Source organism: Lagenorhynchus albirostris, chromosome 2, assembly GCF_949774975.1.
Source record: "Lagenorhynchus albirostris chromosome 2, mLagAlb1.1, whole genome shotgun sequence".
NCBI lineage: Eukaryota > Metazoa > Chordata > Mammalia > Artiodactyla > Delphinidae > Lagenorhynchus > Lagenorhynchus albirostris.
Window position 1 is genome coordinate 46,563,522 of NC_083096.1, and position 27,128 is coordinate 46,590,649.

The 27,128-nt window shown below is 40.8% G+C and overlaps 1 protein-coding gene across 3 annotated transcripts in view; it reads right to left on the minus strand.

Annotated features, from left to right (window-relative positions):
• Window positions 1-27,128, minus strand: part of RGL1 (ral guanine nucleotide dissociation stimulator like 1) — a 276,917-nt gene that overhangs the window by 128,981 nt on the left and 120,808 nt on the right. For 2 of the 3 annotated variants that reach the window (XM_060131812.1, XM_060131802.1), the window contains exon 3: window positions 5,379-5,489. In XM_060131812.1, the coding sequence (XP_059987795.1) occupies window positions 5,379-5,489 (111 nt within the window). Of the gene's footprint in view, window positions 1-5,378; window positions 5,490-6,451; window positions 6,587-27,128 lie in introns of those variants that run through there. The other variant, XM_060131823.1, reaches the window with a different exon arrangement.

The window sequence follows — 27,128 nt, forward strand, 5'->3', positions numbered from 1 at the left end:
GAGTGTCCCCGGGATTGCTGAACTGAAATGGATGTTCTTGGGTTACATGCTAAATATTCCTTACAAAGACCCCCAAAGATTCTGAAAGCAGTGAAAGGACTTAACATAATTACGATAGCTCAGGCAATTGAAACTGACCATATTTTCTTGATTGGTGTACGCCACATGCTGTACTATTGGATTATTTTAGAAACGTGTTCCCAAGGTCAAAATGAAAAATATATCAGTTGCTTCATTTACAGATGGTTGCTAAATTTTGGAATTTACTTTCTAAAGCCTAAATTAAACACTCCGATAGACAGGAATAATGCAACCCGAGGGCCTGTATTCCTAGATGAAAACAAGGATGACAGACTGTAAACTGAGGGCTCCTCTAGGGCTTATCTCCTTACAATTCTAAAACCCTTGCTCCTGAGCCTTCTGACCATACATAATGGTAACGCCTGCCAACACTAACTTGTGCATTGCCTTTCTTTCTTCAACGTTCAATTCTATCCGACCGCTCGCCTTTAAAAGGCACTGGGGGATTGTCTAGTTAATTCACTGCCCTGATTTTTGTGTTGTTGTTAAAATGAATAATCACTACCTTTGTTTGTGCCCTGCTTTGTTACAGAAAGGATGTAAGATAGCTGTAATCATTAGCTAATTAGTTTTTCTCACTCCCATGCACTCCTCCTTTTCTTTATAAGCTAACATCTTCATGCTGATTTGGGTTTAAATGAGGAGCAACCATACATTCATATTTATCAAGACAATATTTGCCTCGCAGAAAGGCATGGAGCTTGATCCGCTCATTCAACAAACACTTACTGAGTGTCTGCCAACTAGATGGCCATAGTTCTCACTTCACGGAGCTTACAGTCTAATGGGAAATACACATAAACAGGCAATTACAACAGAGTGAGGTAAATGTATCACAGAGAGATAGAGAATGCTTCTGGAACGCGCAGAAGGGGTACCTCCTCCAGACTCGGGAGATCGGAGAAGCTTCCCAGAAGTGAAGTTCGCCGAAACTCAGGGAACTGTGTGCCATTTAAAGGCAATATGGAGAGCAATGCCACGGAAACACCAGGTAGAGTCAATCCAAATACTGCATCAAAGTGAGGTCAAACTTCTCCATTCAGATGTGACAAGTGGTTATCTTACCACTGCACTCATATAACCCACTGGGTTCTATAACAGATTTCCAGTTCCTTTTATTTCTAAATGCATTCTTTTTTCTCCTGTCCTATTTTACTATCTTTACCAGCCTCCCAGCTATCAAGTATTTCAATTCAAACCAACAAGGGCCTCTGTGGGAGATAGTGTGATAAATACAGGACGCAGGGCAGGGAGGCACTGGGGCCTCCCCACAGGGACCACGCAGCCACAGAAGCGCAGAACTGAGAAAACCACTTGACTATCCGGCTGACCATTCCACTCCCCACAAACCTTGCAGAGGTGACCTGGCACTACCAATCGTGCTTGTGAAACAAATATCCCCACTTTGACTTTATCTTGTGTTTGATACATTTTTCTGAACCCTGAGGCTGCCATATTCCGAAGACAGCAAAATGGGCTCTTGACACTGAAGCCCCTTCCCTAACAGTGGGATCCTTTTCCTCTGTCCATTTGAGTATTCCTCCTAAAATGGGACATTTCCTGCTTCCAGAGAATACTGATATTTTCTTAAATTGTTTCTACACATCATTGTCAATGTACAATCACAATGCTGGGACCAAAGAAAAATAACTTTTCACCATTTGCTCTTCCAAAAATTACTTGAAATTTTTCTACAAGCTAATTGAATGGTTGGATAAAATTACCTTTTTTTTTAAATGTTGGGGGTAGGAGTTTATTAATTTATTTACTTATTTTTGCTGTGTTGGGTCTTCATTTCTGTGCGAGGGCTTTCTCTAGTTGTGGCAAGCGGGGGCCACTCTTCATCGCGGTGTACAGGCCTCTCACTATCGCGGCCTCTCTTGTTGCGGAGCACAGGCTCCAGACACGCAGGCTCAGTACTTGTGGCTCACGGGCCTAGTTGCTCCACGGCATGTGGGATCCTCCCAGACCAGGGCTCGAACCCGTGTCCCCTGCATTAGCAGGCAGATTCTCAACCACTGCGCCACCAGGGAAGCCCTGATAAAATTACTTTTTAATGTCTCTTCCAGTCCTGAGATTTTATGATTCTCTGACATAATCAGAACGATTTTTCCTTGAGGGCTATAGTTGGGTAAAATTATCCCAGTCTAAGATGTTATTGTAAAGGAAAAAATTGGGTCAGTGTTTCAATAATATTTAGTTTTTCAAAGTTGCCCAAAATAACCTCACAAAGATGCAGCTGCTGTACCAGTAAGTCCAGCCTGGTAGTTGGTTGAATATTTTACGACCAAAGACAGAGGGTTTTTCTTCAAAAGATCAACTGAACACAAAATCTCACAAAGAAAACAAAAAAGAATGTCCCAAATGTTTTTGGATTGTATGATACTTCACATCTAAGGATGTGCAATTATTTTGCTATCATTCCCAAACTGGATCTTAATTCTGTTTTGTGATCTGAGTACTAGAAACTACAAACATCGTACTCAGTCACTTAGGCTTTTTGACATGTAGTGAGAGTCGTGCCCACCCTCAGGTGCTACATAAGCTCACACGTCTTTGGTGTGTGACCCTTTGTACACTCAAGATGGAGAGCTTATCATAAGATACACATCTTCACAACAAATATCTCAATTTGCAGCTCAAGTTATCATTCAAAACATAAAGAAAAGAAAGGTGTGTTGCTCAAGTCTTGCACCAGCTGCAATATCTAGGGGGGAAAGTACATCATAAGCATCCTTGTTCTTCTGAGTTGAAGTTCTCTTCCACCACTATGGAAACAGCCTTAGGGTCCCAGGCAGCTCCCAGCAGCAAGGAACTAAACATCTGGGTTCAAATCCAGCCTCTACCACTTCCTAGCTGTGTGACCCTGGCAAGCAATTTAATCTCTCTGGACCTTTATTCCTAATGTGGAAAGAAAGAGATAATCACAATACTACCTTCCTCAGAAATTGTTGTCATATTTCGATATACCCTCACCTCACTTCAGTCTCTAGTTCACTCTAAAACCAGTTGCTCTGACGTGAGGAATATGGTCAACAATATTGCAATAACTTTGTATGGGGACAAATGGTTACTAGGCTTATCATGGTGATCCCTTCACAGCTAATGCAAATGTCAAATCATTATACAGTACACCTGAAACTAACATCAGAGTGTACGTCAACTATATTTCAATAATAAGTCACTAAATAAAATGGTTGCTTTGAAGAATTTTGAAAGGGTTACTGGAAAAACAAATATAGAGAAGCCACTCACGGCCTAAAGAGAAAGGCTTTGTTATTGCTATGGCTCGATTGGTTGAGTCACATTTAATTAAATCTGGAATTTCCAAGGACAAAAACAGTGCTTCCCAACAGGACACCTAAGATAAGAAAAAAAGGGGGATCTGGGTTGGAGAGTCCCTAGGAACTGGCTTCTGAGGACAGATTCCTCCATCAACTAGAAGCAATCTTTTTACATATTTCCCTCTTGATATTTTAGCTCTACCACTAAATCCAGGGTGAACCAACTCTGAACTCTGTATAAATATGAGAACTCTGGGAGAGGGGGAGAGAAGAGGAGTCCAGTGAACGGAACAGTCAGTGAGAATAACTAAATAACTGGGAACATCTAAATGAACCATACTTCGTGTGTTTGGGACCTCCAGAGTTAACCCCTCCATTTCTCCATGACTTACTCATTCACCGCTATTGTGTTTGGCCAAAAACTTAAAACTGTCGCCCAAGCAACATCAGTCTTACTATAAAAGAGGAACAACCTGGCATCAGAAAATGTAATGACCTTTTTGAAGGCAGCTGCTTCAGAACTTGTGAATCATTTTGAAATACTCAGCCCAAACCACATCAATACCACATTTAAATAAAATGCAATAAATACAACCACCAAAAACAAAGTGATGACTTGTCAGAACTCTAGTTCTGCTTTTCCTATCAGGTCTGCTGGTGATACACCTAATTAATTTCAAAATCATATTCCAAGTAAGGTACCTACTGGATAAGTGAAGACCTCAGGTTTTCAAGGAAAGGTTCCGACCTCTCCAGAGCACACCTGCAGATGCCACTAACAATTTACTGCCCTAGTGGGCGGTACCTCAACCCCAAGTACGGAGCATGAAGGGCCTGACTTGAAACAGCTGGGGAAGCCCAAAGCAGTGAACGCCTGTGTCAGCAGCCCAGCAGACCCATGGCAGAGGAAATCACTGCTGCTGGCCATCCTGCCTTAAACTCCAGGAATTGCAAGTCACGTGCTGCCTCTAGTCTTAACACAAAGTCCTGGGTAGTTTTGTTTCCTGTCCTCCTTCACACCCGGCCTTTGATTTCTGCTCAAAAAACTGAATTTTCTGAAACTCAAAGCCAGTAAAGATTGGATGCCAGTGCATAATCTTCATTGCTCTCAGGCCCATCAGCTGTGAAGCCTCAATATGGCCAAAATAAGGCCAGGTGAAACCACACTCCATCCTCTCTGTTCGCCTAGGCTTTTTGCGTCATCTGTCACTGCTCTCTGGTGATTACTTCTACCTCCAGATGAAGAATTCCTTCGTTCTTCCACATGATGATGTTTGCCCAAGGAGCACTGTTTGCCCGAGCTTTCCATTCCTCACATCCCCTTTAGCTGGGATATGTTGAAGGATCCATTAGGAGATAATGAAAAACTCACATGATCTCACCCATCACTTTAAAATCTCAGTGGAAAAAAATCTCGTTTATGGAAGCTGTGTTTCTCCAAAGACCCAGCCCTCTACGCGTTCTACTCATGAAGTCGTGGGCACTAAGCATGCATTTGCCTCCTTGTAGGCTCTGGAAAGGATGAACAGTGGGAAATCTGCCATCCCCCATAGGAGGCAGATTTGGAATGTCAGGTCCCCTGAGCACATTGGGTACTTGGTAAAGGTACAGGAGTAGGAGAGGGGCTGTCAGCATCAAGAGTGGGGAAGACAGAGAGAGAAAAGGATGCCATCTGGGCAAAATGGCTCTCGTCTAACACAGTGCTATTTTTTGGTCCTGTTACTCTGTGTCACTTTCTGCCACTCCACTCCCACTTTATTTGTCAAATACCTCAAGATGTTTCTAAGAGGTTCTGAATTATTGATAAACCTAAGGGAGATGCTTTGGAAAATAGTAAGTACAAAAAGAGACCGGTACTGCTAGTGCAAGCACTTGGTCATTGGTGGTTTCCTTTTTAAGGCCAAAAGAGAAGAAAAAAAAAAAAAAAAGCCTGCCTCTGCTAAATGATAATGATATTCACAGAACAAGAGACACTGCAAGTCCAAAGTTCACAATCTCTCCAGCTTTACTCACCCCTAGCCATCTTGCTCCTTTATTGGCAGCCTGTTGAATCTGGACTCTTTTGAGGGTGACATGGTACACAGCTCCTTCCTCTACCTCTTCACCCCAGTCCTGAATCGAGCTCTGCCAGGAGATGGGACAAAGAGAAAGAAAAAGAGTGTTTTTTTTTTTTCCTCTCCGCTAACCACAATCTATCCCAGCTGCTTTGCTGCTTACAACAGCACTCAGGGCATAAGATGGGCTGTTCAAAATAAATATTACAATCAGAGGAACACAAGACACATTGCGATAGAGGGAATGCTGAGATTTTCTTGGCCCCCAGCCCTTTCCTGATATCAGGATCCCCGGGCTTTTCCATTTAGTTATTTTTCCTAGACTCACTCACATATCTTAAATAGTTTTTTAAAGTCTTTTTCTTCTTCTTCTTCTTAAAGAAAGTGGGGTTTAGTCCTGATTAACTTTTCCTCCTCAAGTGAGAGGAAAAATAATTCATTTGCAGAAAAAGGTTGTCCTTTTATAAGTGGCTCCGTTATTCGAGCAAACTACATTTTAAACTCTGCCACAAACAAGTGTTTAAAATGCCAAGAGTGCTCGCTCCTTTGGAGTGAAATGCTTCGCATGTCTTTTTCTCCTCTTATTGTTTTGGAACCCACAAAGTTAGCGGGAGGTAGAAAGTTTTCATTTCCGTCAAATAATCTGGCATGTGCAGAAAAAGCAACACGTCAACTGTGTGCAGCGACCCCCTGGGTTTCCCTAAACTTGAAGTTTGTGTTGTTTAAAGAGCCGCTGGGACACAGAAGCGCTCCGCGGTTCACCCAGACTCACAGTCCTTTTGCCTTAAAAGTTTTCCTTTGCTGACACACATCTGCCCAGACACACCAAAGGCAACTGCTGAGAAAGTATGGCTTAAAGGGAGAAGACACGCAGAGAGGAAGGCGTAGAAAGCCGAGGGAGAAAGCTTTAGCTCTCAAGTCTGGAATCGGATTGCTCCGTTCACTCCGAGTGAGTCCAAAACCCGCCCAGAGAAAGCGGGAGGAGATTCCCCACCAGAGCAGCCTCGGGAGAAGGCAGAGAGTTCTCGTTACCATTTTAGCTTGCCAAAGCAATTTCATTCTCAGTTTTCTCTCCGGTGTGTGGACGCGGCATGATGCGCCCTGCTCCCAGGCGAAAGCAGTCCCCGCCCGGCTCAGCCACGGCGCCTCCAGCCCCAGCCCCGCGCGGCCGCCGCGCACCCAGCACAGACACGCGCCCGCCGCCGCCGCCGCCGCCGCCGCCGGTGCGCGCGACTCGTCCACAAAGGGAGCGCGGCGAGCGAGCGAGCGAGGGCGCCGCAGACTCCTCCCCACGCCACTCCGCCGCTCCGTGATGTCAGGCTTTCCTGTTTGTGCTTAGGAGCACACTCTCCATCTCTGAAATCCCATGGATAAAGTTAGCTTAGCGCGCAGTGATTTCTCCAGCTCTGATAGTGATCGGCAGACAACTACCCTTTCAAGTGGATCAGGTTTTCCTGATTGGCCACCAGGTGCCAAAAAAGATCTGGGTGTGGTATGAGGAATCAAGTGTGTTTCTCCTTTCCTTCGCTCAAAGAAATAAAGGGGGAAGGGGAGGTGCAAAAAAGGATGGGAGGAGGCGGTCAGAAAAACGTCTATTATCTGCCTGTTACCTATTGAATTTAGATTCAATCAGGGCGACCCCAATGAGAGTGGCAATACTAGAAGCCCAGAAGTTTTTCATTAGGACAAGAAAAGAATTGGTCAGAGAGTATTCCAAAACCCATGCCCAAGCGCTGCCCCTGTCCTGCATCAGCACACCATCAACAGGAAATGGCTCTGGACTTCTTTCTACCACCCATATGATAAGGCTCATCCAACTGTAACTGGCCACAGTGGGAGGGAAAGGGACAAAGCAGGAAAGGGTTTTGCTGAGACTGACAGCTTGGAAATGGGGCCACCAGTGGCCCCGGAGGTTCTGTGAGTCTTTGTGACTCATCACCATGGGTTGAGTTGTCTGTACTGTAGGGACACAGTGGGATAATAACTGCAGGGAAAGAGCCATTCATGAGGAGACTGCCAGAGGGAGTTTTGTCCTAACAGAAAGTAAATCAACAGCAAGATACCAGATGATAATATAATCAAACTTTGGCACGTGACAATTCCATGCCAATTGCAAAAACGTTTAGGGCTCATGTCTTTTATACTATTCAGCCCTAAATGAATTTAGTCGCCTTTAAATTTTTTTTAAAGAAAGGCCTCTCACTAATTGCCATGCTAAGGCATAAGGCTGGGCTTTGGTTAATAATAAATACATTACGAACTGAAAAGCTAGAGAATCAAGTGTACTGATGTACCCAGGAGAGCAAAATAAATGACAGTGAGGCCATATCAAGGAAAAAACAATTTGGACACTTGAACATCTTCAAGTCACTCAGCAAAGTTCCCCGCATACAACCAGAACCTACGGGGCTCAGTAACTGTGGAGAGACAGGACACTCTTTTTATAAAACGGAAGTGATCATTTCTATTTTTTAAAAAAAAATGCATGAACTAGACCCTTCTGTGACCACCAGGATAGTGTCCCCAGTGTCCAGAGGAAATGGTGTGGAAGACTTACCTCCCTGCTTCTTAAGCCATCCTCAGCTCCCAGGACCACCCCTATTCAGTGATCTTGAAGTACACAAGATGCACCTGGGGACAGTTAAGGAACCCATAAGATTAATTTCACCACTATTTTAACCTGATTTTTAAGGCAGAGAGTTCTCGTTACCATTTTAGCTTGCCAAAGCAATTTCATTCTCAGTTTTCCACTCCAGGGATATCGAGAAGTTTCTTCAACCACGCCCCTCCCGGGAAGCCCTCCTGGACAGGGCAGCTTATAACTCACAAGGCTCCACTCAGGTTTCATATCTCCTCAGCCTCCTCTCTACTCCACCAATTCCCAGGCTGGTCACCTGGTGTGTAAGGGGAAAACAGGCTTCCAGCAGATGCAACTTCAAATCCTGGTTTTACATTAAGAGTGAACTTGGGTGCTACTTCCCTGGGCTTTCATTTCCTTATCTGTAAAATGGGACAAACATCGATCTCATAGAGTTTGAAAAAGGATTAAATGGAACTTATATACAAAACACCTAGCACATGATCAGAAAAAGCTCCATTCCCTCATTATTACTGCACTTCCTCCCAAACTGCATTTTCCCAGACTCACTGAAAAGTTGTATGTATGCAATGTGGGGAAATCTAAAATGATGTCTTCTTGCTGAATAATTTCAAAGAGGTTTTCTCTGAATGACTACTTGTATTTATACCTGATAATGTACGTGATTTTATCCAAATGTTGATCCTCAAAGAAAGGTTGGTTTTAGATACAGCAATCAAGTGTTGCAGTTTATAATTTTTAAATATTTATTTTAAAATATTCCACATGCAGGCAGCTCAAGTCAGTATTACCTTATTACACATACTTTTGGGTTAAAATACTTCTGGTCAATATGTGGGAAGGATAAACCAGTAAGCCATTTATAACTAAGTTTGAATTTAGTTACCAGATTAATCTACCCATGATCTAGCATGGCCCTTAGAGAACAGGTCAAGTTTTGTTAAAAGGATATCAGCAACGTTCATACTTTTCAGCATACAAGTCTTTGAACTCCTTGGTTAAGTTTATTCCTAGGCATTTTATTCTTTTCAATGCTATTGTAAGTGGGACTGTTTTCTTAATTTCATTTTCAGATTATTCATTATTAATGTATATAAATGCAACTGATTTTTATATATTGATTTTAAATGCTGCAACTTTACTCAATGCATTTATTAGTTCTGACAAGTTTCAACACACAGTGCTGGGAAAACTGGATATCCACATGCAAAAGAATGAAATTGAACACTTATCTTACACCATACACAAAAGTCAACTCAAAATAAACTAAAGACTTAAACATAAGACTTGAAACTATAAAACTCCTAGAAGAATACATAGGGGAAAAGCTTCATAGCATTGGTGTCTGCAATGATTTCATGGATATGACATCAAAATCATGTAGTGAGACTACATGAAACTACAAAGCTTCTGCAGAGCAAACAATTATAACAGAGTGAAAAGGCAGCCTATGGTATGGGAGAAAATATCTGCAAACAACATATCTGATAAACAGTTAATATCCGTAATATATATCCATAATATATAAGGAGCTCCTACACTCAATACCAAATAATAATAATAACTGAATTTTAAGATGGGCAAAGGACCTAAAAAAAATTTCTCCAAAGCTGTACAAATGGTAACATTATGTGAAAAGAGGCTCAACGTGACTAATCATCAGGGAAATGCAAATCAAAACCACAATAAGATATCAGCTCACACCTCTTAGGATGGCCATTAATTTAAAAAGCAAAACTACAACAACAAAAAAAAAAACCAAAGACAAAAAAAAAACCCCACAAATGTTGACCAGGATGTAGAGAAAAGGAAACTCTTGGTAAGAATGTTAATTGGTACAGCCATTACAGAAAACAATGTGGAAGTTCCTCAATAAATTAAGAATAGAACTACCATATGATCCAGCAATCCCACTACTGGGTATTTATCCAAAAGAATTTAAGTCAAGATCTCAAAGAGACCTGAGTGCTCCCACATTCATTGTAACACTATGCATAATAGCCAAGATGTGGAAACAAACTAAATGTCCATCAATGGATGAATGGATAAAGAAGATGTGGTACATATATACAATGGAATATTACTCAGCCATAAAAAGAACGAAATTGTGCCATTTGCAAAGATGTGGATGGACCTAGAGACTGTCATACAGAGTGAAGAAAGACAGAAAAACAAATATCATATAATATCACTTATATGTGGAATCTAGAAAAATGGTACAGATGAACTTATTTGCAAAGCAGAAATAGAGACACAGATGTAGAGAACAAACGTATGGATACCAAGGGGGGAAGGAGGGGATGAATTGGGAGATTGAGATTGACATATATACACTACTATGTATAAAAAAGATAACTAATGAGAGCCTACTGTATAGCACAGGGAACTCTACTCAATGCTCTGTGGTGACCTAAATGGGAAGGAAATCCAAAAAAGAGGAGATATGTGTATACATATAGCTGATTCACTTTGCTGTACAGCAGAAACTAACACAACATTGTAAAGAAACTATACTCCAATAAAAGTTAATATAAAAAAACAAAAATGAAGATGTGGTATATACAGAAAATGGAATATTATTCAGCCTTAAAAAAAAGGAGGACATCCTGTATGTGTGAGAACACAGATGAACCTGGAGGACATTATGCTAAGTAAAATAAGCCAGTCACAGAAGGACAAATACTGCATGATTCCACTTAGATGAGGCATCTAAAGTAATCAAAGTGGCAGAAGCAGAAAGTAGAAAGGTGGTTGCCGGAGGGGGGGGGCGGGGGGGGGGAGGGAGAAATAAGGAACTGCTTTTCAATATGTATCGAGTTTCAGTTACGCAAGATTAAAAAGTGCTAGATAAAGGTTTTGTTGCATGGTAGCAAAAAAAAAAAAGTGCTAGAGATCTACTGTACAATATTGTGCTTATAGTTCACAGTAATGTACTGTACACTTGAAAATTTGTTAAAGTTGAGGGGGAGGTGAAGGAGATCAGAAAAGATCTATACTTAAAGCATTAGGATGTTGCTAGGAATAGTTTTATGTTGCCATATTTGGTGATGACTGACAGTCAGTAGCAATAGAAGATTCTTAGGATATAACAGGAAAAAGGAAGAGGTGTGGAAGAACCCCAAACTAAAGGAAAAAAACAAAAAGCTTTCTTGCTCTACAGTTTCAGCAGAGCCGATAAATAGAGAACTTGTAAGAGCAAACGTAAGAAGCTGGTGTGCAGATTCTTTAAGAGAATCTATCTAGAAGTGGAAATACGTAGTTTACATACTCCATTTATCATTTATTTATTCATTGGCTTCTATGATACCATACTTTTCTAGATTTTTTTCTACATCTCTGGCTGCAAGAAAAAAATGAAAAATATAAAAATTATGACAGTATACTTATGCATGTAGGTTGACATGTAGTAATACTTATGTGCCTGGGTAAATGATGAGACATTTGGCATCGAAGAGCCAGGATTTGAATCCCAGCTCTAGACAATGTGTCAACCAAGAGTTTGACCCTCACTTCTCACAGGTTTGGTGTCCTCATCTGTTTCCTTTCATGCTTATCATGAGTGTTAAAAAAAAAAAACTATCCTATATAAAGTATCTAACAGAATAAACTATGCTATATAAAGCACCTAATAGAGTGCTTGGAACATAGGGGGCCTTGAATAAAAATATATCTCCTTCCCTCCCTAACCCCACACTCTTTCCCTTTAATGTAATTCTGTATTCATTTACTGCATTTGGTTTGCAATCTGCATGTTCTTTAGATGTCTGCTTAGGTAATAGATTGTACTGCATGACAGAGAAGTAAGAGCAGTGCAAGTATAACAGACGCTGGACTTGGAAATAAGTAGTTAAGAACTTGCCTTAAAGATGGCAATATCAGCATAAGATGGTATGAAATGGGAAGGCCATGGCTTTGTCCTCAAACTCAATGCCAGCCTATGATATCCTGCTCCCAGTTAAAAGTATAGAGGAAAACAGTCCTAAGAGAGCACTAGTAATAATAATAACAACAACAGCTAAGTGAAAAAAGCTAAATAATTGAGAGGTCAGGATTCTCCTTCCATGTGTTAGGACGGCTGAGTGCATACTGCTTCTACTTCCTTAAAGACCTCACCTAAACAGATAAGTTTGAAAACCTTTCCCACTTTTGAATGGAATTGACAATAGCCATTTTGCAACATTTTATTCACAAACTATATCTTTAGCTGTCTGTAGGTCCCCAAAAAAACGTTTGGTGGAGGACATAAGCAAATAAGTTACTTATTTGCTTCTCAACTCCTTCCCCCAACAATATCAAGGGTTTGTCAAAATGCAAACTGCTTAATCCTCCCAGCGACCCTATGAAATGCTTCTCCCTACTCTTAAGGCTTATAGGCTGTGTTGCTCATTAACTTTCCATCTTCAGCTTCCCGCTATCAGCCAGGCATCGTGCTATGGTTGTTTCTAGCTCTGCTAACTGGGGTTGCCCCCATTCACCTACTCTTTGCTTGAACTTTCAACCTTGCTTTGCAAAAAAGTAAGGAGCCAGCCATGCTTGTTTACAGATGGCCAGTCCTCCAAACACTCTTAAAGCAGTAGACAGTTGCTTCTATCTTCTGAGACCCCAAAGTGATTTTTACTAATTATCACAGAGATACTATGAAGTATAAGTTAAAAATTTTCAATTCTCTATTAGGGGTTTTTTATTTAGGCAAGCAAATGACAAGTCAATTTTAGTTGGACCTACTACAACTAGAGTAGAGGCTGCCCTAGGGGGCAGAAAATGGAGACAGAAGAAACATAAATAGCACTCAACAGATGGCAGGCCAAAGGCACAGGACTCCTCTGGCCATGATGACAAACACTTTTCAACTAATAGTTTACCAATTGTTGGTGGTTACTCCTTTTTCTCAACTTGAAGATATATATTTTTTAATCTTTATTGGAGTATAATTGCTCTACAATGGTGTGTTAGTTTCTGCTTTATAACAAACTGAATCAGCCACACATATACATATATCTCCATATCTCCTCCCTCTTGCATCTCCCTCCCACCCTCCTTATCCCATCCCTCTAGGTGGTAACAGAGCACCGAGTTTATCTCCCTGTGCTATGCGGCTGCTTCCCACTAGCTATCGATTTGACATTTGGTAGTGTATATATATCCATGCCATGCTCTCACTTTGTCCCAGCTTACCCTTCCCCGTCCCTGTGTCCTCAAGTCCATTCTCTACATCTGCATCTTTATCCCTGCCCTGCCCCTAGGTTCTTCAGAACCGTTTTTTTTTGTTTGTTTCTTTTTAGATTCCATATATATGTGTTAGCATACAGTATTTGCTTTTCTCTTCCTGACTTACTTCACTCTGTATGACAGACTCTAGGTCCATCCACCTCACTACAAATAACTCAATTTCCTTTCTTTTTATGGCTGAGTAATATTCCATTCTATATATGTGCCACATCTTCTTTATCCGTTCATCTGTTGATGGACACTTAGGTTGCTTCCATGTCCTGGCGATTGTAAATAGAGCTGCAATGAACATTGTGGTACATGACTCTTTTTGAATTATGATTTTCTCAGGGTATATGCCCAGTAGTGGGATTGCTGGGTCATATGGTAGTTCTATTTTTAGTTTTTTAAGGAATCTCCATACTGTTCTCCTTAGTGGCGGTATCAATTTACATTCCCACCAACAGTGTAAGAGGGTTCCCTTTTCTCCACACCCTCTCCAGCATTTATTGTTTGTAGATTTTTTGATGATAGCCATTCAGACCGGTGTGAGGTGATACCTCATTGTAGTTTTGATTTGCATTTCTCTAATGATTAGTGATGTTGAGCATCCTTTCATGTGTTTGTTGGCAATCTGTATATCTTCTTTGGAGAAATGTCTATTTAGGTCTTCTGCCCATTTTTTGGAGTGGATTCTTTGCTTTTTGATATTGAGCTGTACAAGCTGCTTATAAATTTTGGAGATTAATCCTTTGTCTGTTGCTTCATTTACAAATATTTTCTCCCATTCTGAGGGTTGTCTTTTTGTCTTGTTTATGGTTTCCTTTGCTCTGCAAAATCTTCTAAGTTTCATTTGGTCCCATTTGCTTATTTTTTGGTTTATTTCCATTTGTCTAGGAGGTGGGTCAAAAAGGATCTTGCTGTGATTTATGTCATAGAGTGTTCTCCCTATGTTTTTCTCTAAGAGTTTTATAGTGTCTGGCCTTACATTTAGGTCTTTAATCCATTTTGAGTTTATTTTTGTGTATGGTGTTAGGGAGTGTTCTAATTTCATTCTTTTACATGTAGCTGTCCAGTTTTCCCAGCACAACTTACTGAACAGGCTGTCTTTTCTCCATTGTATATTCTTGCATCCTTTATCAAAAATAAGGTGACCATATGTGAGTTGGTTTATCTCTGGGCTTTCTATCCTGTTCCATTGATATATCTTTCTGTTTTTGTGCCAGTACCATACTGTCTTGATTACTGTAGCTTTGTATTATAGTCTGAAGTCCAGGAGCCTGATTCCTCCAGCTCCGTTTTTCTCTCTCAAGATTCCTTTGGCTATTCGGGGTCTCTTGTGTTTCCATACAAATTGTGAAATTTTTTGTTCTAGTTCTGTGAAAAATGCCATTGGTAGTCTGATAGGGATTGCATTGAATCTGGAGATTGCTTTTGGTAGTATAGTCATTTTCACAATGTTGATTCTTCCAATCGAAGAACATAGTATATCCCTCCATCTGTTGGTATCATCTTTAATTTCTTTCATCAGTGTCTTATAGTTTTCTGCATACAGGTCTTTTGTCTCCCCAGGTAGGTTTATTCCTAGGTATTTTATTCTTTTTGTTGCAGTGGTAAATGGGAGTGTTTCCTTCATTTCTCTTTCAGATTTTTCATCATTAACGTATAGGAATGCAAGAGATTTCTGTGCATTAATTTTGTATCCTGCTATTTTACCAAATTCATTGATTAGCTCTAGTAGTTTTCTGGTAGTATCGTTAGGATTCTCTGTGTATAGTATCATGTCATCTGCAAACAGTGACAGCTTTACTTCTTCTTTTCCGATTTGGATTCCTTTTATTCCTTTTTCTCTCTGATTGCTGTGGCTAACACTTCCAAAATTATGTTGAATAAGAGTGGTGAGTGGGCAACCTTGTCTTGTTCCTGATCTTAGAGAAAATAGGTTCAGTTTTTCACCATTGAGAATGATGTTCACTGTGTGTTTGTCATATATGACCTTTATTATGTTGAGGTAAGTTCCCTCCATGCCTACTTTCTGGAGGGTTTTTATCATAAATGGGTGTTGAATTTTGTCAAATGCTCTTTCTGCATCTATTGAGATGATCATACGGTTTTTCTCCTTCAATTTGTTAATATGGTTTATCACACTGATTGATTTGCATACATAGAAGAATCCTTGCATTCCTGGGATAAACCCCACTTGATCATGGTGTATGATCCTTTTAATGTGTGGTTGGATTCTGTTTGCTAGTATTTTGTTGAGGATTTTTACATCTATGTTCATCAGTGATACTGGCCTGTAGTTTTCTTTTTTGTGACATCTTTGTCTGGTTTTGGTATCAGGGTGATGGTGGCCTCGGAGAATGAGTTTGGGAGTGTTCCTCCCTCTGCTATATTTTGGAAGAGTTTGAGAAGGATAGGTGTTGGTTCTTCTCTAAATGTTTGATAGAATTCGCATGTGAAGCCATGTGGTCCTGGGCTTTTGTTTGCTGGACGATTTTTAATCACAGTCTCAAACTCAGTGCTTGTGATTGGTCTGTTTATATTTTCTATTTCTTCCTGGTTCAATCACAGAAGGTTATGCTTTTCTAAGAATTTGTCTATTTCTTCCAGGTTGTCCATTTTATTGGCACAGAGTTGCTTGTAGTAATCGTTCATGATCCCTTGTATTTCTGAAGTGTCAGTTGTTACTTCCCCTTTTTCATTTCTAATTCTATTGATTTGAGTCTTCTCCCTTTTTTTCTTGATGAGTCTGGCTAATGGTTTATCAATTTTGTTTATCTTCTCAAAGAGCCAGCTTTTAGTTTTATTGATCTTTGCTATTGTTTCCTTCATTTCTTTTTCATTCATTTCTAATCTTTATGATTTCTTTCCTTCTGCTAACTTTGGGGGTTTTTTGTTCTTCTTTATCTAATTGCTTTAGGAGTAAGGTTAGGTTGTTTATTTGAGATGTTTCTTGTTTCTTGAGGTAGGTTTGTATTGCTATAAACTTCCCTCTTAGAACTGCTTTTGCTGCATCCCATAAGTTTTGGGTTGTCGTGTTTTCATTGTCATTTGTCTCTAGGTATTTTTTGATTTCCTCTTTGATTTTTTCAGTGATCTCTTGGTTATTTAGTAGTGTATTGTTTAGCCTCCATGTGTCTGCATTTTTTACAGATTTTTCCTGTAATTGATATCTAGTCTCATAGCACTGTGGTCAGAAAAGATACTTGATGAGTTCAATTTTCTTAAATTTACCAAGGCTTGATTTGTGACCCAGGATATGATCTCTCCTGGTGAATGTTCCATAAGCACTTGAGAAGGAAGTGTATTCTGTTGTTTTTGGATGGAATGTCCTATACATATCAATTAAGTCCATCTTGTTTAATGTATCATTTAAAGCTTGTGTTTCCTTATTTGTTTTCATTTTGGATAATCTGTCTATTCATGAAAGTGGAGTGTCAAAGTCCCCTACTAATATTGTGTTACTGTCGATTTCCTTTTTTATGGCTGTCAGCATTTGCCTTATGTATTGAGGTGCATAAATATTTGCAATTGTTGTATCTTCTTCTTGGATTGATCCCTTGATCATTGTGTAGTGCCCTTCTTTGTGTCTTGTAATAGTCTTTATTTTATTTTTTTCTTGCTGTACGCAGGCCTCTCACTGTTGTGGCTTCTCCTGTTGTGGAACACGGGCTCCGGACGTGCAGACTGAGTGGCCATGGCTCACGGGCCTAGCCGCTCCGCGGCATGTGGGATCTTCCCGGACCGGGGCACGAACCCGTGTCCCCTGCATCAGCAGGTGGACTCTCAACCACTGCGCCACCAGGGAAGCCCATAGTCTTTATTTTAAATTCTGTTTTGTCTGATATGAGAATTGCTACTCCAGCTTTCTTTTCATTTCCACTTGCATGGAATATCTTTTTCCATCCCCTCACTTTCAGTCTGTACATGTCCCTAGGTCTGAAGTGGGTCTCTTGTAGACAGCATATATACAGATCTTGTTTTTGTATCCATTCAACCAGTCTATGTCTTTTGGTTGGAGCATTTAATCCATTTGCATTTAAGGTAGCTATCGATATGTATGTTCCTATTACCATTTTCTTAATTGTTTTGGGTTTGTTATCATAGTTCTTTTCCTTCTCTTGGGTTTCCTGCCTAGAGAAGTTCCTTTAGCATTTGTTGTAAAGCTGGTTTGGTGGTGCTGAATTCTCTTAGCTTTTGCTTGTCTGTAAAGGTTTTAATTTCTCCATCGAATCTGAATTAGATCCTTGCTGGGTGGAGTAATCTTGGTTGTAGGTTTTTCCCTTTCATCACTTTAAATATGTCCTGCCACTCCCTTCTGGCTTGCAGAGTTTCTGCTGAAAGATCAGCTGTTAACCTTTTGGGGATTCCCTTGTATATTATTTGTTGTTTTTCCCTTGCTGCTTTTAATAATTTTTCTTTGTATTTAATTTTTGATAGTTTGATTAATGTGTGTCTTGGCATGTTTCTCCATGGATTTATCCTGTATGTTACTCTCTGCACTTCCTGGAGTTGACTGACTATTTCCTTTCCCATATTAAGGAGGTTTTCAACTAAAATCTCCTCAAATATTTTCTCAGTCCCTTTCTTTTTCTCTTCTTCTTCTGGGACCCCTAAAATTCAAGTGTTGGCATGTTTAATGTTGTCCCAGAGGTCTCTGAGACTGTCCTCAATTCTTTTCATTCTTTTTTCTTTATTCTGCTCTGAGGTAGTTATTTCCACTATTTTATCTTCCAGGTCACTTATCTGTTCTTCTGCCTCAGTTATTCTGCTATTGATCCCATCTAGGGTATTTTTAATTTCATTTATTGTGTTGTTCATCATTGCTTGTTTCATCTTTAGTTCTTCTAGGTCCTTGTTAAATGTTTCTTGCATTTTCTCTATTCTATTTCCAAGATTTTGGATCATCTTTACTATCATTATTCTGAATTGTTTTTCAGGTAGACTGCCTATTTCCTCTTCATTTGTTAGGTCCGGTGGGTTTTTATCTTGCTCCTTCATCTGCTGTGTGTTTTTCTGTCTTCTCATTTTGCTTAACTTACTGTGTTTGGGGTCTCCTTTTCGCAGGATGCAGGTTCGTAGTTCCCATTGTTTTTAGTGTCTGTCCCCAGTGGCTAAGGTTGGTTGAGTGGGTTGTGTAGTCTTCCTGGTGGAGGTGACTGGTGCCTGTGTTCTGGTGGATGAGGCTGGATCTTGTCTTTTTGGTGGGCAGGACCACGTTTTGTGGTGTGCTTTGGGGTGTCTGTGACCTTATTATGATATTAGGCAGCCTCTCTGCTAATGGGTGGGGTTGTGTTCCTGTCTTGCTAGTTGTTTGGCATAGGGTGTCTAGCACTGTAGCTTGCTGGTAGTTGAGTAGATCTGGGTCTTAGTGTTGAGATGGAGATCTCTGGGAGAGCTTTCGCCATTTGATATTACATGGAAGCTGGAGGTCTCTGATGGACCAATGTCCTGAATTCAGCTCTCCCACCTCAGAGGCACAGGCCTGACACCCAGCTGGAGCACCAAGACCCTGTCAGCCACCCGGCTCAGAAGCAAAGGTAGAAAAAAAGAAAGAAAGAAAATAAATAAATAAAATAAAGTTATTAAAGTAAAAATAATTTTAAATTATGAAAAATAGAAAAAACTTTTAAGTAATAATATAAAGAAAGAATACAGCAACCAAACCAAAAACAAATCCACCGATGATAACAAGCGCTAACAACTATACTAAAAGAAAAACCCTAAAAAACAAACAGACAGAACCCTAGGACAAATGGTAAAAGCAAAGCTATACAGACAAACTCACACAAAGAAGCATACACATACACACCGACAAAAAAGAGAAAAAGGGAAAAAAATATATATATCTATCTTTGGGGAAGTCTGAGGTCTTCGGCCAGCGTTCAGTAGGTGTTCCGTAGGAGTTGTTCCACATGTAGATTTATTTCTGATGTATTTGTGGGGAGGAAGGTGATCTCCACGTCTAACTCCTCTGCCATCTTGAAGGTCTCCTTTGTGGTTACTCTTAATTGTTGATGATGCTTTCCTGAGGAGGAAGTTGGTTACTGGAATACTATTTGTAACTTGGGCTAATAAGCATTATAAGCTCATCTAATTATAGATTTCTGTAAAGAAAGAAGGACATCCAGAAATGTGTTCACATGGTTGAAAAGATCAAAACAGAGAACAATCAGCTCGAACATAATGCCAGGTCTCTGTGACATACAATAAAACATTCTACAAAATGGGAGACAGGTGGCCTGATGCCATGAAGGGCTTTAACCAAGATTCTGGAAGGAGTTACTGTGCAATTAGCCAAATCATATCTTGTTTCAGGGCTAAAGGAACCTCCTTTTTCCATAATAATGGTATTGAAGTAGTATTGAAAACCCCACTAAATTAGACCTGTTAGAACATAGTAGCTAGCATGACGACTATGTAGTCAGAGACACCTAGATTTGAGTCCTGATCCATTACTTCTCTCTGAGGCAAGATCTCATCTCTAAGTCTATAAAAAATAGGGATATAAACACCTTCTTCATTAGCTCATAATGAGGGTTAAATGAAATAATCCACATCAAGCCTTTGGCACCATAGTTAAAAATGTTGATGACGATGATGATGGTGTCAAGTTAACATATTGCAAAAGCTACAAGAGACTGACTACTTTAAAAATCAGACCTATAGATTGCGTAGTTCAAGATTTTGCAGCCTGAAGCTAAAACTTCATGTTACAAAGAACCATAAGCCCCACAAACTGGTTAGTCAATGAGCAACATTTACTGAGTTGCTACATGGCACAGAAAAATACTGTGCTCTGTATCCTTTCCCACCTCAAAGTACCTCCACACAGGGATCAGAGTAATCTTTCCAGTCACCATACCATCACCTCCTATCCTTAAATCCCTCCAGTAGCTCCCCATTGTTAAGGATAAAAACCTAAATCCTTTTCATATTCTATAAGGCCTTGCCCAGGTGGGCCCCTTCCACCTTACTTTATGTACATTCTCCAGACTCAGTGACCCCAGTCTTCTTTCAATGTCTTGAACATATCTGGCTCCCCACATCACAGAGCCTTTACTCATGTGATTCCCTCTTTTGGGGAACATCCCTCCCTCTTCTCCTCTCCCACTTGGGCTAAATCCCCCTCTTATGTGCTCTCATGGCACCATGTTTCTCCCTTTGTAGCTCTATCACAGCTGTAATTTTTCACTGACTTGTATGATTATTTGATAAATATCGATTTCCCCCAAACTCTATGAAGGTACAGGTAATGTTAGTTTTTTTCTCATCTCTGTACTCTAGCACCTCACACAGTGCCTAGCACATAGTAGATGCTCAATAAATAACTATTTGATTTACTGATAGATACATAGATGAATGTCATGCTGTAAATTCAGCAAATGCTTAATTGTTGCTGAGTAATATAAATAAATCTTAGATATTACCTCTATCTTAAAGTTGCTTATACTCTAAAAGCAGAAAAAGAACAAAGGGAATAAACGAAAAATGACTTTACGAAGCCACAGACCAGCAGGTACAGATTTAGAGAACAGGGCACACTGAGCAATGTGTCTCTGAGAGGACACTGAGAAAATTAGCCACTTGGTGAGCACCCTTAAAGGACTTGCAGATAATTACGGTTTTTATTAAGACTGTGTTAACCACTAGCTTTGAAGAAAAAGAAAAATATGAACTGGAAGGAAGAAAGGAAGATCTTCCCGTAGAGAGCATGAAAGCTTCAAAAGATAACATTTGCTTGGAAAAGTGGCTCATGTAGTCCAGGGAAATGAGGTTTGGATAAAGAAGGTAGTTGGTGGAGATTCCTGAATTGTTCTTAAGAGGAAATTGAAATGATAAAAGAGTGTGAACAAGATGATTCTAATACTTGTCCAAAGGACAGCTTAGAGGGAAGAAAGCAGAGAGGTAGAGCCATCTGATAGGAAGCTATTATAGTCATGTATGTGCCAAATAATTAACACCTAGGCTGAGATAAGGGTTTTGAAATAAAGAAATGAGTCTGAGTGATATTTTGGAAAAATAAATGTTGCAACTTGAGGATAGGCAGCATGTTGCAAGTACATGAGGAGGGAAAGAAAAGAAAAAAAAAAAACCTGCAGGGTTTTAAGACTGGGACGCTGGGATTGTGGTGGAGACGTGAAAATAAAGAGAAAATGGGAAGGACATTCTCCTATGGGGGAAAATATGATCAGTTCAGTTCTGGGGAGAAAGAAAATAGAGATATTGAAGTGATAGGAAGGAAAGATAAAGACTAGAAATGAAGGAAGCGAGTTGCAAGTTAGTACTTACAGGAAGTTGTTTGAAACCATGAACGCACATGATTTTTCCTCAGTGGAAGAGATGCAGGGTCTAAACTGTCTCAAAATGTACCCACAACTGAAGACGACCAATCAAAAGTAACAAGAGACAAGAGCAAGGGGGAAAGGAAAACTGGGAGAGCTTGGGTTATGGAAACTAACGCTGAAAGGAAAACTTACTGCCACTAATAATTCTCAAACACACTAAAATCAGTCTTGGAATACAGTTCAGTGTGCTTTAGAATACCTCAAATGACAAAAGATTTACCTTCTCTCATTATCACAAGACGATACACACATTTAAAAGGATTTTCCCTGTTTAAAAACATCCAAAATTTTTTTTTAATTATCACCAGTTATTCTATTCTGTGACACTCTTCAGTAAAATGTAACCAAAGTTAATTGAACCTCTTAGTGTGGTCAGTTACATAACATCAGAATTGCTGAATAGCTTAAATGTGGTGTTTTCCCAGAAATATTTGTCTTTTGGATGAAACCAAGAATGGAAAGTTTCTGCCTTAAAGGAGAACTTTTGAGAAGGCAGAAAGAAAAGAAAAACATATATAATGGAAATACAACTTTCACAATAATTAACCAAAATCCTGCAAATACAGTAACTACTCACACAGAGATACACAAAAACACAAAGAAAAGTGAATTTTACCACTTTAGAGAGCTACTTGTGGATTGTGTATCAATTAGATAATATCTTTTTAAAAATAAAAAATATCTCAAATATTGCCTTTGCCAGGAACAAATTTAGACAGATCTTTGGTTCTTGTTATTTTCCTGTTAAATTGGCAGAATCAACTCATACTAACCCATACTGATCCCGTTTTGTCTAGGACACGAAGTAAGGTCCATAGAATGAAACTGTGTTTAGTTCAGGGCAGGAGAAGGGGAGGAGTCATAACCTTGGTTTATTCGGCTTCTTATAGATAGAAGAACAGCTGATGCTCTAGAAAGCTGTCTACCTTGGTTTTTCTCCCCTTTTCATCCAGAGATTTTGTGTGTGTATGTGTGGGGGGGGGGAGTGTCTGTCTGAACTGAGTGTGTGTATGTATTACGGGATAAGACAATTGATAGAGTAGGTTGGCCTTAATCTTGAACCTTAATCATAAAATCTAATGATTTCTCTCCGGAATAACATAAACCCAACAGAAAGGCACTATAAAGAAATGACGGTGCAACTGTAAGTTATACAGCAGCCTTAGAACAAAATAAGTAACATACTTTTACTTATAGCCAAATAGATAATGTATTTCACATTATTCAAAGGAATTCCTCTCCTTAACTTACCGGGATGCCCTGCTGCGAAGTCAGTGTGTCCTCAGCCTCGGGAAACCACACCCCCTTGGTTGACGCTCATGACCTTAGCAGGAGGACCAGCTGGCTTTCCTGGCATATGACTCGGGCTAAGTTCTTGGTCTTTGCCACCTGAAAAGGCTCGGGGGTAAAGTGGACATTGGGCAAGCGGTGGGAAATCCCTCAATTTGATTAGCCCTGTAAATCCACACCAGACTCAAGCTGCCCAAAGAGGATCCAGAAGGTCCTAGAATCAGTTCCAGTAGCAAAAGAAACTAACTTCACTGTGGGTATAGGTGCCCAGGATTCCAGGACCAAATTGGACCTCCTAGGATTTTGTTGTGACCATGAACCACGTGAAGGGTATCATCCTAGGATGGTGGAGCAGCAAGACAGAGGAAGCCCAGCTGTACCATCTCATAGAACAGAGCTGCCGTCACAGTCCTGGATGGCCTATCTCCGGACTGTTTTGTGGGAGAGAAATAGAATTCCTTCTTGTTTAAACTACTGTAAATTTGACTCCCTGTTACAAGTTGCCAAAGCTACATCTTAATATACCTGTTAAATAGAGCAGAAATCATTAGAGGTAAGAAAGTCACTTAGCCAAAGGCTAGATCATAATATTCTGAGATTGACTCTCGTGCACTCTGATTCTGAAATTGTTCTGGGCTCTGAAAGGGATTCTTTGACCTATTTATGAACTCCCGTGCGATGAATGTCGACTAAGTGTTCACTACACCACAGGCACTGTGCTAGGCATTGCAGAAATAACTTTCAACAAGACAGTTGTGGTACCTGCCTCCTGGTGCTAATGGATTAGAGGGAGAAACAGAACAAACCATGTACATTACAATACGACAGATGCGGAGAGAAGGGTTGCTACTGGAGTATAGAGTCTGAGCCTATAGGATTTAGGGATCGCTTCCCGGAGAAAATGATCTCTAAGCTGAGCTCTGAAAGATGAGATGGACTTAGAAGTAGTAGAAGAAGTGGATGGGGGAGGAGGAGAGAGCAATCCAGGCAGAGGGAACAGAATAGGGGACGACCCGGGACTTAGAGGGATCACAGACCAAATAGAATCCTAGGCATGGCCCCGTAGTTCACAAAACATGCCAAATATTTTGTACCAAATGGTACTACACATTTTTCCTAAAAAAGAAGTAGCACTATAGCTTCACTTTCTGAGCACTAATTTGGCATAATAGTATAATATACTAACTGGATGTATGTCCCTTGGAAACATGAAGTATGTTTTGTTTTATTTTATTTTATATAATCACATAATCCCTCAAATAATCCTCTGCGAAGGGTCAGGTAAATAAATAACTATTTTAATGACTTTAACAGAGCACATACTACGTGTAAGGTGCTGATTGCACATCCTGGTCCCGGGTCTAAGTAAGGAAGGCAAACAAGGGAATGACCTAAGTAAGCAGGCAAGAGGGAAGGGCATGATTGCGGGCTTCTATGGAACTGTATAGACTCCAAATTCCAAATCAGAATGCTAGTGTTGCAGTTTGTTCCACTTAGAACAGCCATCCTAGCACATCCCAGGTAAGAGTTTGACCCCTGTCTGGGGGCAGGAATACAGGCTGGATGGAAGGACCTCTTGCCAGTCCACCTTGGAAATACTCGGTGTTGGTGCTACCCCTGATCATTGAATGAGAGAGAAGAGTGGGATCTCTTTTGAGGGAAGAAAAAGAAATTTAGAGAGCGTGAATGCTGTGAGCCTCCTGAAGGAGGCTTGAAGTAGGAATAGAATTTCTAGGTGGCAGGGAGGGGGTTTAAGGGAAGTAGGGCAGGAACGAAGGAGAGAGCAGTCCGAGCAGAAGGAAAAGTATGAGTCCAAGTTTAGAGTCAAATGTGAGGCCATGACAGACCAGGCAGAGGGAAGGAGGCCACCCAGCCCTGCCACACCACCTGGGCACATGTGCCCACTGCCCCTCTGGCTCACTCTCTCACCAGAGCACTCCATGAGTCATATTGATAGAAATGTGTAACTTCACCCAGCGTAGGCTGTCCAAGTTCCTCCGTGCTCTGGTGGTTTGTTTGAGATTCACATCCCTTCTTGGGGTAGGTCAGAATTTTGTACCATTTAGTTACTACAGCATGATTGTCACCTGTTTGCAGGTATGAATACCTTTGCATTGGTAATCACTAACATTTTCTGTCACTTTGCAGTTTACAAAGTGATTCTACATGCATTAATTCCTTTAATCCTCACAACAACTCCCAAAAGTAGAGGTATTACTATCGCCATTTTATGACGTAAGAAACAGAAATGTCAAGACTACAAAGACAATGTACATGCTTGGAGCCAGGCCTTTCAACTCCAAATATCACGCTACTTTCAAAAGAATACATTTTGGGTTTTAGAACATTTGTCTGCATCTTTGCTTGTATTTTTTTTTTAGGACTTACAGCACCTCATGAAGTACATTAGTTTTTCATACCCATTAATAAGTAGAGGTGCATCCACGCGGTTGCCAGCAGTCAAGAATTATGTCCTTTCTGGCTCTTTCATGAGTGTCTTGTCCTTCTCTTTTCCAGTGCCACTATCCTGGTTCAGGTTCGTACTGCCTGGCGCGATGGCTCCATTCGTCCATTCATACAATCAGGCGTGCTCCAGGTACAGTGCTAGGTGCTGGGTGTGCTGGGGGATCGATACAGAGCCCCTGCTTTCAAAGGACTTACAGTCTAGGGTGGAGAGAGACAAGTAAATAGGACCTTGCAAAGAACATGAGAATGCTTCATGGAGGGAGCACATAGCAGGGCCCCTAGCATCAAGAAGAGGCACTGAATCCAGAATCAGGGAGTTAGAGATGCCTAAAGCTGAGACGTCAATGGGAAGCAAAAATGAGCAGATGGAAAGGGGGAGAAATGCTTGGTTCAGGAAAAGGAATGACATGAGCAAAAGCATGGATGCTGATGAGAAGAAAGTAATTTCTCAGACAGAAGTGAATATAGTTTGATAGCCTGAAGGATGAGTGCAATGGGAAGGGGCTGTTGAGAGATGCCATAAGAGTCAGATTACGAAGAGTTTGGGAGCCACATTAAAGAATCTGGACTTTATCCTGGAGCAATGGAGACCATCGAAAGCTATCACACAGTAAAGTGATTTCTTTAACCCACAGTACTAGAAAGAGGTATGGAGAGAAGTGAACACATTGGAGAAGTATTAAGGAAGGGGAATAGCAGAAATTTGTTACAGGTGAGGACTTACTTTAGTTCATGTTTTACACTAGGATCAAACTAATCTTCCTGAAATACAGCTCTAATTAGGATATTCCCATGTCTTCATTGTTCCATTTCTCGCCTTTTGCCTACCAAATAAAGCCCAGACTCTTTAGCCAGCAGTGGACGCTGCCTTTCCTCCAGCATGGGCATCCTCCCCTCCACACAGCTGGGCCTCTTCGCTCCCATCTCTAGACCCGGTGTCTAAGACCAGTCGTAACCTTATGCAGAAGGAATGAAAAGACCTTGGCTCAGCACTCTGGAATGGAGCATCAAACCATTCCTCCTTCAAGTCAGGCCCCGTGTTCCAGGTCTGACTCCTGGCTTGGAAGTCTGCCTCGTCCCTTGGGGGCGGGGGCCCCGCTTCTCGCTCTCCATTCCACGCTTTCCTCCTTCCAGAGCTTGGGAGTTTGCCTGTGAACCTGAGCTTAGCGACACGAGCCTGCTAACTGCTGACAGACTTTCTTACTTCCTTATTCTTGACTACAGTTCTCAGTGCCACCTGTTGCTAGATATTCCAGTACCAGGACCTCAAGACAAGCCTCAAGACTTGTCACCCACTTCCCAATGCCAACTCTACTCACCCAGGCAAGTAGAGTGACCGCCTTTGTCATCTGTTGCCATACTCCTCTGCATATCCCTTCCAACACCTTGTCTGCCAGCCTAGACTTCTCTCGCAGCTCCTGCTCCATCCCCATGGGCAGATCTAGTCTCTGCCAGTTCGCTCTATCTTTGGCAGTGAACCAGGCCATTTCTAACAATGTCTTGAGCTATAACAATTAACCTTCAAGGCCCTGAAGATTAGGACCCACCCACCACTGAACTTTGTTTCTCACTATGTTTGTGTACCCTTTACTCCATCAAAATAATCTCATTATCGTTTGCCTTTTGTGCCCCATGCTTACTGACCCCCAATTCATTCCACCCAACCACTCAGCCTGGAAAGGGCTTTCTCCCATTTCATCTCCATTTTCTGAGGAATTCTTAATAAATTTTTTTTTTTTTTTTACGGTACGCGGGCCTCTCACTGCTGTGGCCTCTCCCGTTGCAGAGCACAGGC